This window comes from Pleurodeles waltl, chromosome 11, assembly GCF_031143425.1.
Source record: "Pleurodeles waltl isolate 20211129_DDA chromosome 11, aPleWal1.hap1.20221129, whole genome shotgun sequence".
Taxonomy (NCBI): domain Eukaryota; kingdom Metazoa; phylum Chordata; class Amphibia; order Caudata; family Salamandridae; genus Pleurodeles; species Pleurodeles waltl.
Window position 1 is genome coordinate 490,512,900 of NC_090450.1, and position 13,401 is coordinate 490,526,300.

Below are 13,401 nucleotides of genomic sequence, written 5' to 3' on the forward strand. Positions count from 1 at the left end.
ATATTATTGACATATTGATTAGCTATCTCGTCCTAAGGTGTCTTTCAACTGGGTCAAACGATTCATTGGCCTAAAACGAGTCCTAATGTGTAATAAATTATCATAGAGGGACGCGTTACCAGGTCCATGAAAACACACGGGAAAGAAAAATGTTAAAAGTATATTCTGTCTTGACAAAGTTTTTGAGAGGGTGACCCTACTGAAGACTATAATAGATATTTTGCTTGTCTTGAGGATGAAAACGAGTCCAACGAAGGTGACACTCGTCATGCCATAAGACCCGATTCAGTCCTGATTTTTGAGCCAAAAATGACTTGTCTCCCGCCTGAAAATGCCTCTTTCAATAGAAGTCAATAGGGAAAATATATTCTCTCTATTTTTTTTATTCTCTCGCTTTCCTTTCCTGAAACGTTAGCGTGTATGGACTCTCGTCAGGTGAGTGTCAATAAAGAGGGGAAACCTAACTAATTTAAATAGGAAAATATGTAGGCTCAAAACAGTTAGTTTCACGCTACCAAACACCCTACCCTTATGTAAAGTGATATTCCGGTAGCAGTTTTCCTAACCTGGAAGAATAAACGGAGTATGCGCATGCCTAGTAATAGTTCTGTCAGTCACCTTAGTCCTTTCTTTATTTCCTTAAATGTCTACTTGTTTCGTGGGTGCTAAAATCCGGAGGTGGGGTCGCTCTTTATTAATTTCAGAGTGAATTCTCGCAGGTCAGCGCTATCGGACATCGAAAGCAACTGGCCCTTATGTCTTCAACGCGGTAATCTCTTCCCTTCCCTTCCTGAGTTCACTACCAGTATTCTGCCTGACCGTACAACGCCTGACGAGACCTATGACAAATTCGTGCGCGATGACGTCTACCTGGTCAAGTAGTCCCGTTTTTTTTTGCCTGACTGTTAACTGGCCGAAGTTTTCTTTGGCGCTAGACATCTACGTTCCTCAGCTCAGCATGGAAAATATACCTGATGGTTGGATATGCAAACTGTAGCTGAGCGGAAACGATGAGAGATCGTCCTGTGCGAAAAAAGGCTCTGACTAAATAACTAACGTCTATTTATTATCGGTTGCCTGACCTTAAAGTGTCGTCGGCTGGGAATCTCCTTTTCCTAATTCCCGCCCCTAAGAGGTGTGGCTGATTTGCGTGCTTTCTTCCTGAATCTCAATGAAAGCTACAGTTGACACAATGTGGAGCAGTGGCTCTGTTTGGTGGTGAGAGGTGCTCCCTTGCAGAATGGCGCAGGGGTGGGCGTTCAGTTACTTGCTATTGGGTGGACAACTGCTTCTGCTGCTCTCCGTGCTGCTCCTGCACTGTGTCTCTCACATCTCCTCTAGCAACAGCAGCACTGTGGCATGGACTTCATCTTCCCCTTTCACTGGGGCCCCCAACGCCTCGAACGAGCCCAGCTCAGAAAATGAGTACCGGGACCCGCTCAGCCCGCTGGTGCTCTGCTCCTTCCTGTGAGTATGCGGAAGGAAGGAGCGATGTGATAGAAAAGTCTGGGTGTTTGAGACAAGTCTGTGCGCGTTATTGGTAGAACCTCTTCTAAGATGTTACAATGAACACAGTCTTTCCATGGCTGTTGCTACCCCCTGTTTGACGATTTCATCTATGCTCTGTTTCACGACCCCGTGTGGAAATGGCAATTTAGAGATCATCGAAGGCACTATTTGATTTTTTGTGAGGCCTACAAGCACAGGACAAGGCTGTCCTGGCCCAGGTTTAGAGATGCTTTCTAGACCCATTTTACAAGGCACCATGGCTCTAGACATGTACTTTTAACTTAAAGCTGTTCCTATCAGATCAGTTGTTCTAATTGGTACAGCGGAAGCAAATATAGATTAATGCCTCTTGCTTATTTTCGTATCTGGATTATGGTTAGCCGGACCCGAAGTCTATGGCTTTGATGTTGGTGTTACAGAAGTTCTAAATAAAGTATGTTCTTGTTTGTCTTAAGAAAGCTGACAAACAAGTTATGAGTTTAGAGAGTGGTGGTTGGCCACCTTGAAAGAACTGTAAAGGGTTCTGTGTTCCCTTTTTTAGGTCAAAGCCAACCAGACAGTGCAGCTGCGCTGTCTGTTTTGCTAACAACTTATTGGGGACATTCTGAAAGCTTCCCTGGGAAAGCATTCTGCACATTTCTTACTGCTTTGTGTTTTGTAACTCATATTTGCTTGCTTTCTATTTGCTGGCTTTATTTGTTTCAGACTGTCCGGCTTGAGTTTGTTCTTCCTGTGGAGTGATTCCTACTGACAGTATTCTTCCACGAGTGCTTGCTTTCCGTAAACAGGCTTTGGGATCTTGTTCTTATCGTGACGCATTTGCTGTGCATTAAAAGACCGGTCAAATGTCAGGCTCTGTCTTCTGAGGGAGCTTGGTTTTTACTTTTCATTCTCTAACTTCAAAGTGAGAGAATTTATGTGTTAATCTTTTTGTGAAAGACAAGTCTTTTTACTAGCACACAACAATGTTTAATGTCTGTAAAGGCACTTTGCAGATATTCCAGAATATAGCAGCATTAGGAAAGTACAAATTAAGCACATTTTGTTTGTAATTTGTAAGTGTTGTAATAATATGATCAAGTCATTACAATCCACTCTATTTCACATCACTGCACTCTTAAGACATGTCACTTCATTCTACCACACACAACTCCATTCTATGACACATCAGTGCACTCTATCACATACCATTTCGCTCTACACCACTATGACACTCCGCTCTATGCCCCTTTACTCTGCTACGCAGCTCCCCTCTGACATTTTTCTCCACTCTGTGCCACTCCACACCCCCCACTCCCTGCCTCTCTATTCTGCCCCTCCACATTGACAATACTCACTCTATGCCACCCAACTCTTTGTCAGTCTACTGCACTCCATGCCATGACACTTTACTCCATGGTACGCAACTCCATGACACACTACTCCACTCTCTGCCGCTCCACTCTATTGTCACTCCACTCTGCTCCCTCCACAACATGCTATGCCAGGCATCTCCAACCTTTTCTAAAATGTAATTTACTTCTGAATGATGGAAATAGCCCTGAGTTACTGATGACTTTGACAATTGCAGAAGGGAGCACATCGGAGCCAATTAAAATAGTGTGCACATCTTTCAGGATTACTAGTAGTGGCCATCCAGATGTATGCCACAATACTACATATAGTTCTTCAAGGCAAACATATGTGTAGTTAATAAGGTACATAAAACTATATCTAACTTTGTATACTTACCTCCATGATATGGCTGTAGTCTTTAGTCTGGATCCTGGTTGGACAATACTTAAAATTCAATATTGTAGTAGAACACAACCACCAAGACGCATGACAGCATTGTCAGGAAAAGTAAAGTTTTGTCATAATAAAATGCCTCCACAGGACCAATGACATAAGTCAAAGTAGTAAGTGCCCACTGGCACACAGGAAATTCAGCGAGCTATAAACCTCCACAACTTAGTATAAACTGTTATTCATAGAGCAGTTTAAATATGGTTTAGCTTTTCAGCAATTGTTGTTTTCAAACATTAGCATATCATTTCTCATAAATCACAATTTTGTATCAAATATGTGCATTCTAGTTCGGGTTAACACATTTAAAGAAAACATTGTCTTTTTCTTGCAAAGTGACCCTATTCTAAAAGTTTAGAGTAGACGCTCTGAATTAAGTACTATTTTGAGCTGCACCTCGAGGCTATTTTAAAGTTACTGGCAAGCTACGGGTAGCTCCCAAGCTCCCAATTGGAAACCACTGTTCTGTGCCACTCCATTCTACACACTCCACTCTGCTGCACAGGGCTGTCCCTCACTTTGGGCAGGCACCACTCTGCCCACCCATTCAGGATCTTTTGTCCATGCAGTGTGCACTTAGTCTCTGCTGTTGCAGCATAGTATTTTGCAATTATTGTTGTCAAGTCATGTAATTAGTTGGGAGTTCATCTTTGTTTCCCCCTACAACACCTCATTGCTAGCCCAGTCCCATTCATGACTTGTTTTTTTCCTCCATGGCTTCTGCTTTCGACGTGAACAGGAATAGCACCTTAGTTATCAGATACCATTGATACAAATAGTTAGTGTTTTTTGGATGTATGGAAAAAGGTATTCTTTAATAACAGTGAATGTTACATATATACATACACCTGCTTTCTCCAGAATGCAAAGGAGGTGTACTCCTAGCTGAGATAATGACTATCAAAACACAGAACTGTTATGTTTGGCAATAGAAATTAAGCAAAATCATTACTCACAAAAGGGAATATGAAAATGTGTGTTGTAGCTCTTCCTTTTCTGTGCTCTGCAGATTTAAAAGCGCAGCCAAGTTTTTTTTTGTTTGTTTTTTTTTCATCGTTTCTTTCGCTTTTAACAAAAGAAGAAATTAAGGAAGTTCTGCTCTGTTCATAATCTCTGGTATCCAGAAATTTAACAGGCATTGGAGTTATTTTTCATAGGAATGCATAGGGGACATCTTGCAACTGCCTAATGTAATAACGCTTGATACAGCAACAACTTTGTGTCTGACTTCAGAGAGACCTCCAGCTTTCAATAATTAATCATTTTGAAAGACTCTTAACCATTTAAAAAAATATATATTTAAAATGTCTCTAGGTCTCTGTGATGATCCCCTGGGCAGGCAACACGTTCAGTCCACTTTTTATTATCTGGAAGGCTGTTATGCTTTTCAATGTAAAATGTTTCCTGTAGTAGTTATCTTAGAATATTCGTTAACTGTCCGTGTAGCTCAAAAGCAGTGTCAGCAGCATTGTCATAGTAGCAACAAATCATATTTACTACTGCTAAAAGGCAGCATAGTCATGAAGGGCTACTCCTAGCCAATAAAGCAAACTATTTCCTGGCTCACAGCAGTTTGAAGAAAGTGTCTTTAGGATCCAGTTCAGAAGTGCTGTGAGACGATTCAGTTTTAAGAAAAATGCTATGCAAGTCAGCCCTTTTATTAATTTTATGACATCTACAGCTTGAAACCAACCCCTATGCTGAGCCTGTACAACATCTGGTCTTTGTAGGCCTCACCCGAGGCAGCACATGCACTGTTGCTTGCTAGACATTTTGTTACTATACTGTACAGTGGATGTATAGCCCACCCATTGTTTACCATTAGTTGGCTTCATTGTCATTCGTTTGACTCCTTCCGATTTGTTAACCCATGTGGGCTTCACATCTTCTTGTGTTTGACCTTTCCCTGGAGAATGACCAGGTACTTTTGCCCTTCCACTGCTTGAGTTGCAGGAGCTACGTTTTGTTGAAGCACTCCATGGGAGTTGAGTTTATTTTCATCTGCTTGCTCCCATCACCTCCAGCATACCCTCCATTTCTTTCTGTGTTGATGCCGGCCACCCCATCCCAGTTGCCTCACGTACCCTACCTCTGTCCGTGTTTCCTTCTGTCCCGCAATACAAAAAAAATAGTGCTATGATGCAGCCCGTGCTGGCCACATCATAACAATTTTTACACCTTGGATAGACAGCACATGTGCTTCCTCGAAGAGACATGTTTTCAATCTGTGGACTTCTGTCTGCCCATAGGTTTAACATTTGCTCGCTCCATTGTCACTATCATATCCTTTGTATCCATTTGTCCATGGCATGCATGTGTCATGCCTTTTCATGTGTTCAGTCCTGCCCCAGAGTATGGACCAAGTACTTGTGTCCGTCTAGTGCTTCTGTTTTAGGAGCTACTTTTTTCTTTGAGTTTTAGCATTCCACTCAAGTGCTTGTATCGGAACCAAGTCTTTAAAAAATCGATATGCGCTCCGGAAGCTGCTGCTGCGAATGTGAGTTTTTATCGTACGCACATTGACCCAAACTGACAATTAGCTTTTTCATGCTTTGTAAAACAAAACACGGGCAGGTGACAAGTATATAGTGATATCAGTCCGTGTTTTGCACAAAAAAAACACACTGCATGAAGTGGCAATATGCCACTTCGTGATTTCAATCCGAGTTTTATTTTACAGTGTGGTGGGTCCCTCAGCGTCTGGAAAGGGAATATCCCATCACATTCTGTTTGCGTTATACAGTGCAGGCTGGGTCATAGCACTTTTTTACATTCTTCTCAGCCATGCTGCTGTTCAACATGGCTAAAAGATATTAGCATTGACAACGCCAATAGCTCGGATTTGCAAGAAACCTATTGGCTTTACCAATGCTTGCTTTTTTTTTTTTTTTTATAACTTCCAGCTGTGCCACACTGCCGTACAACAATGCAAAAAAAAAAATGACAGTCAGTATCTCTCATAGTCGAGACCTACAGGCTTTGCCAATGCCTGCTTGTGTCCTAAAGCGAAACTCAGTGAAGAGTGCAAAACAAGAAGAAAAAGTGTATGTGCACTAAGTTTAAGTACACAAACATTTCTAATTGCTTTGTCAAATGTGAAGACACTGACAAACTGTATTTTCAGTAGTAACCCATGTAACGCTTCGCCCCAATATGCTTATTCTGATTAAGATTGCCCTTTTTTTTTTATAGTGCACATTTATCCTTTGTAAATGGTTGCTGACTAAGATGCCAGCCGCATGTGAGACACCATTTACTCACTCACTACAAACTGAGTCAGACTGAGGCACTCTTGCTCAGCAGGCCTTGTGTGGGTCTTGTAGCCGGCCTGCGTTCCATCATGGTCGACCTGAAGTTTTGACTTTGGCCTGGGCTATCATAACCAGACAGCTCGGGTTGGTGCTTTCTGCTTCCAAGGACATTAGTTTAATTTGCTCTCTAAAAATTCTTATCTTGACTTCTACTTATAGGATATTTGTTGCTTTTTTCTTGGTTTACTCATAACATGAAGCTCTGTTTTTCTCACCAGGTGTGTTTTCTTTTTGTGTTGGTTTCACTATTACCTTTTGAGGTTTTGCACAAATACTGTACTCATTGCCTCTTAAGTTAAGCCTGACTGTTCTGTGCCAAGCTACCAGAGAGTGTGCACTGATAAACTGTTATTGTGTATATGACTTACTCAGACCAGAACTGTGATTCTTGCTTGGATAGGGTGCATACCTCTAGCACCCAGAAACCCAATTTCTAACATGCAGTATTTTAGAGGTTATGTTTACATATTCCACCTTCCAAAGGACAACGTTTACAGTCTTTCTGTTTATCTTGAGTTGGCATCACAGCAAACCAAATGAGCTGTATGTTTATAGATTAGAAAGGTATAAATATACAATAATAAAAGAGTAATGATTACAGCAAAAAGTTTCTTTCAACTAAGGGAGATTACATTTTATTAATTGATTAGTTGTATAGAAGTAGCATTGACAGCTAACAAACCTGCATTTGAAAGGCCTAACAAGAAAAATAATGTAGAAATGAAAACGTGAATGTTTAGATTGTAGTGGATAGTTTGTGCCTACCAGTCATATTGGACACTGTGTTTAACATGAAATTATTTTGCAATCATAGATGAGTGCATTATTATTAAATGTTAACATGACAGTATTATTTTAATTAGAAACAGTAGAAATAAAATGTATTGTTTTCATAATGAATTACGTGCTCAGAAAAATAAACACACGTTTAAGTGTTTTGACATAGCATGAATAAAATTAAAATACATAATTGCTTTGCATATGTGATTTGAATTCTAATGTGCACAACTAGGTGTTATTAATGTAATGTATTTCTGCGCATTTAGGTTTCTTAACTTGACAAGGCCTTTAAGATTCAATTGCAAACAGTCATAGAAAGTTTTACTCGTTTATCTTGTTTCTCTAACTGAATTATTTTTTTAGGTAGCAAAAGTAATGTTGAATGTTCTATTGTATTGCAGGAGAAGAGCATGTTTCACACTTAGCTGATGTAACAATATTTGTTCTAGCCGTTGAATGGAGAAGGAAATCATAGTGTTTATGTGGAAGAAGAATATTAGTTTAGTTATTGTAGACTGTACAGAAGGAAATTTACATTTCAAAATTATTAGAAAGTGTAATATTTTGGCGGAACCCAAATGATGGCGGGCAGAAAACAATGGACAATTGCTGTAAAATCTCTTAAAAGTTTCAATGTTAGTTGTGCCATCTACAGAGACTGGAGGCTGAAATCAACGCCCAGAGTGTGCCCACTGGATGGACCAATCAAATGGATTATGGTTATTTTAATTAGTGAAGAATTTTGAAATTGAAGTCAGTCCTTCTCAGAACCTGCCTGAGAGTAGTTCCTTTCTCAAGTTTCTTGAAGTCAATTAATTGTCCGCTTTCCTTAGAATTAATTCTCTTCTTTAAGTGTCCTGATGCGTTTCCTCATCATAGTCTTAACTGCTGTATTCTGTCATGCGGTTCAGTACTAAAATGCCTAACTAATTCTGAACTGCTGATCTGTCCTATGTGCAGCTCATGTTCTTCACTATTCTGAAGCTGCTGTCAACCGACACCATAAGATGGCGGATGCTCTGCCTTGATGAAGCTCCACTGTATGCTGTCTGTAAGGAAATGCCTTTCTTGGCATGGTTACCCACCTGACGTTTTGCCTTTTGTTGATGCCAGTTATGATTGAAACTGTGCTGGGACCCTGCTAACCAGGCCCCAGCACCAGTGTTCTTTTCATAAACTGTACCTTTGTTCCCACAATTGGCACAGCCTGGCACACAGATAAGCCCCTTGTAAACGGTGCCAGGGAAGGTCTCTAAGGGCTGCAGCATGTATTATGCCACCCTGGGGACCCCTCACTCAGCACATGCACACTGCCTCACAGCTTGTGTGTGCTGGTGAGGAGAAAATGACTAAGTCGACATGGCACTTCCCTCAGGGTGGCATGCCCACCTCTCACTGCCTGTGGCATAGGTAAGTCACCCCTCTAGCAGGCCTTACAGCTCTAAGGCAGGGTGCACTATAACATACGTGAGGGCATATGTGCATGAGCACCATGCCCCTACAGTGTCTAAACAAAACCTCAGACATTGCAAGTGCAGAGTAGCCATGAAGAGTATATGGTCTGGGAGTTTGTCAGATACGAACTCCACAGTTCCATAATGGCTACACTGAAATCTGGCAAGTTTGGTATCAAACTTCTCAGCACAATAAATACACACTGATGCCCGTGTGGGATTTATTGTAAAATACACCGAGAGGGCATCTTAGAGATACCCCCTGAATACCAGTCCAACTCCTAGTGCTAGGCTGACCAGTTTGTGCCAGCCTGCCACAACCAGACGAGTTTCTGGCCACATGGGGTGAGTGCCTTTTTCACTCTGTGGCCAGGAACAAAGCTTGTACTGGGTGGAGCTGCTTCTCACCTCCCCCTGCAGGAACTGTAATACCTGGCGGTGAGCCTCAAAGGCTCACACCTTTTTGTTACAGCACCCCAGGGCATCCCAACTAGTGGAGATGCCCGCCCCTCCGGCCACTGCCCCTACTTTTGGCTGCAAGGCTGGAGGAGAGAATGAGAAAAACAAGGAGGAGTCACCAACCAGTCAGGACAGCCCCTAAGGTGCCCTGAGCTAGCTGAGGTGACCCCTGCCTTTGAAAATCCTCCATCTTGAGCTTGGAGGATTCCCCCAATAGGAATAGGGATGTGCCCCCCTCCCAACAGGGAGGAGGCACAAAGGGGGTGTAGCCACCCTCCAGGACAGTAGCCATTTGCTACTGCCCCCCTGACCTTAACACACCCCTAAATTTAGTATTTAGGGGCGACCCTGAACCCAGGAAATCAGAATCCTGCAACCTACAACGAGGACTGCTGACCTGAAAGCCCCTCAGAGACGACGGAGACGACAACTGACTTGGGCCCCAGCCCTACCGGCCTGTCTCCAGACTGAAAGAACCTGCCCAGCGACGCATCCGACAGGGCCCAGTGACCTCTGTGGACTCGGAGGACTGCCCTGAACCCGAAGGACCAAGAAACTCCTGGGAACAGAGGCACTGCTCAAAAACTGCAACAACTTTGCAACTTTCAAAGAACTCTCTCTACCTGCCGGAAGTGTGAGACTTCACACTCTGCCCCCAGCCCGAGCTCCAGAGAAATAACACCGCAGAGAGGACTCCCAGGCGACTACGACGACGTGGGTAACCTGAGTCGACCCCCCTGCACTCCCTCAGCGACGCCTGCAGAGAGGATCCAGAGGCTCCCCCTGACCGCGACTGCCAGGTAACAAGGAACCTGACGCCTGGACCAAGTACTGCACCCGCAGCCCCAAGGACCGAGAGGAACCACCTTCCAGTGCAGGAGTGACCAGCAGGCGGCCATCTTCCTAACCCGGTCGGTGGCTGGCCCGAGAAGCCCCCCTGTGCCCTGCCTACATCGCCTAAATGACCCCCTGGTCCCTCCATTGCTTTCAGTAGCAAACGTGACGCCTACTTTGCACACTGCATCCGGCCCCCTCTGTGCCGCTGAGGGTGTTTTTTGTGTGCCTGTTTATGCTCCCCCCCCCCCCCCCCCCCCCCCCCCAGTGCTCTACAAAATTCCCCTGTTCTGCTCCCCAAGGTACTTACCTGCTCGCAGACTGGAACCGGAGCACCCCTGTTCTCCATAGTGCCTATGTGTTTTGGGCCCTCCTTTGACCTCTGCACCTGACCGGCCCTGTGTATCTGGTGCGGTGACCTTGGGGTTCCCTTGAACCCCCAACGCTGAGCTGCCTATGCTCAGGAGACTGTGTAAGTGGTTTACTTACCTGAGAAACCTAACCAAACTTACCTTCCCCAGGAACTGTTGATTTTTGCACTGTGTCCACTTTTAAAATCGCTTATTGCCATTTTAACTAAAACTGTGTGTACTACTGCTTTGAATCAAAGTTCTATACTTACCTGTGTGAAGTACCTTGCAATTTATGTATTTACCTCAAATTTTGAATCTTGTGGTTCTAAAATAAATTAAGAAAATATATTTTTCTATATAAAAACTATTGGCCTGGAGTTAAGTCTTTGAGTGTGTGTTCCTCATTTATTGCCTGTGTGTGTACCACAAATGCTTAACACTACCCTCTGATAAGCCTACTGCTTGACCACACTACCACAAAATAGAGCATTAGTGTTATCTATTTTTTCCACCATCAACCTTTAAGGGGAACCCTTGGACTCTGTGCCCACTATCTCTCACTTTGAGAAAGTATATACAGAACCAACTTCCTACACTGTCCCATGAGGAAAGGTATAACTAAAAGTGGTTGTTTCTTGTTCCCTTTTGAGTTAGTTGATTACACCAGCATATTTATGTTCTGAGTTATTCTAGTTAGATATTTTCCAAATTATTATTATTATTTTTTTTTTTGCTTTTGCCCGCATGTGTTAGTCTGTTCTCACACTTGCAAGTCTCAATTCTGGTTAGTGTTAGGAATGGCCCAGCCTTAAAATTGATTGCTAAAACTCTATTTTGATGAATTACTAATGCCACCATCATCTGCTTTGAATTCTGGTAATACTGTGCATATTGTGTTGTTGCTAATTTACATTATTCTTTTGGAGAATATTGATGTTTATTAGGTTGAACCTGCTCAGACGTTTCGGTCAGCCTATGGTTTTCATGTATGTTTATAATTTAGTCTTGTACACAATTTGTGACATTGATTTTGGGATTGTAATAAAGCTTTGAAAACTTTATTCGGTTTGGCGTTTGATTTAATGTTAGAAATTGTTTTATGGTGTTTAATATTGTTTAGGGGTTTATATTGATGATGTGTGTTTGTATGAATCTGAGTTTGTCACCAAGTCCAAAGATTCAGTGGACTTTTAAGGGTGAGTATTTATAATGGTGTCTCACTCGAGTGCTTGCGGTTTCTAAACCCAAGGTGAGAAGAATGCTTTTGTGAGCACTGTAACACAACCAAACCCCTTTCTGTCAGTTTGACAAACGGAGATATTAAAGGATACAATGCCATCCTCTAACTGTCGTTTGCCTTTTTTTTTACACTGGATCCCGTGTGTATGCCTTCAAAGTATAGCAACAAAAGTGCGTTCCGTATGTAGATAATTCAGCTTCAACTAACCAAACATTAGCACAAAGAAACCTCGCTATTTGGTATATAAATATGAAAAAAACAACGTGACTGTTTCTAAATATTTCTCTGGTGTTTTCTTATTTACTCTTCTCTAACTAAACATGACTAGCCATAAATGTCTTATAAGTTTTTAATAAGCTGCACTTAAGATCGAATGATGTGCCCACTTTGTCTTTGGGTGAGAAAACTTCCTCATTATAATTACGAAGCACAGGATGTCATACAGGGCTTTATATGAAAAAAAAACTATTCTGAAAGTTTGACCTCATATGTCTCTATCCACCGTAAAAATATATTTAGTGCACAACACGACAATAAAAACCAGACTCGGGTGTGTCCTCTCTTCTACAGCCCCCATTGTACTTTACGGACACATTCATCAAATATTAGGATTCAGGATCCCTTCGGTACTTTTTGGCACTTTCTCATTTCCGTGCAATAAGACGTCTGAAACGAACAGGATAAAGATTACATGCCAAATATCCGGTCGAAATATGGCTTCTTGCAGTGACTCGCTCAGGTTTGAACTGCGCGCCAGCTGATTGTGTGTAGTGATAAATTAAAGGGCAACGTAAATCAGCCGCTCTATTGGTGAGGCAGAGCACCACCCCTAGTGCACCTTTGAGGGACAGGTGGTTGAAGAGGCAATTGCAGGGTCCGCTCCAAACCTTATTATACCTTAGGCTGACATGCATGCATAAAAAACGAGTGAGGGTTTTTTTTTTTTACCCTTCCAAAGTACTGATAAGCATGCATGTGCGCTTTATCCTTATTTAGCGGTCGGCGTCTTGTGATCTGATTTATTTCTATAACTCACAAACAACTGACTTGTATAGGTGCTGCCACTCTTTCGTTCCATGGTGACCTTCAGATTATATATTGATTAGACACCATCGTGGGTGGAAATCATATGTTAAGAATTACCACGTTTGTACCAGTTCCAGCATTGTGCCAGAGGTGTGTGCTTGAGCCCAAGCACACAAACACACAACATATAGGTAGAAGACTCTATTGCTCAGTTAATTCAAACTATTGTTGAACTAGATAAGGCAATATGTGCTGATAAAGCATTTGTGCCTGTAACCTATGTGTCGTTTATGGCATGTGAATAGCAAAAACTCTTATGATGGAACGTATGTAGCCAGACGTGCTCCCTGTAAGGATAGGAAATTATATTGGAGCATATAAAACTCATCTGCCATGTGTTAAATGCACATTGGAGTTAACCACAAGCTTTAATAACAGGAATTGCTGGTAGAATAAACTCAGTTTCTCGCATGATACTGGTTAATATGACCAAATCTCCAATTGTAAACATTTTTATTAATTTAGCTCAAGAAGTTAGTGTCTCCTTGATCGCTACCTAGAAATTGCCCATAACCTGGCATTTGAGTTTACTTTATGTAGAGATGAAATTATGTGGATAAGATGAGGTAGTTGCTCAGGGAGGTAAACAC

At 42.2% G+C, this 13,401-nt stretch overlaps 1 protein-coding gene across 1 annotated transcript in view; it reads left to right on the forward strand.

Annotated features, from left to right (window-relative positions):
- The first annotated feature begins 1,001 nt into the window (after window positions 1–1,001).
- TM2D2 (TM2 domain containing 2) overlaps window positions 1,002–13,401 on the forward strand; it is a 47,289-nt gene continuing 34,889 nt past the window's right edge. The window contains exon 1 of the mRNA XM_069213869.1: window positions 1,002–1,467. Within this exon, the coding sequence (XP_069069970.1) occupies window positions 1,241–1,467 (227 nt within the window). The 5' untranslated portion in view covers window positions 1,002–1,240. The remainder of the gene's footprint in view (window positions 1,468–13,401) is intronic.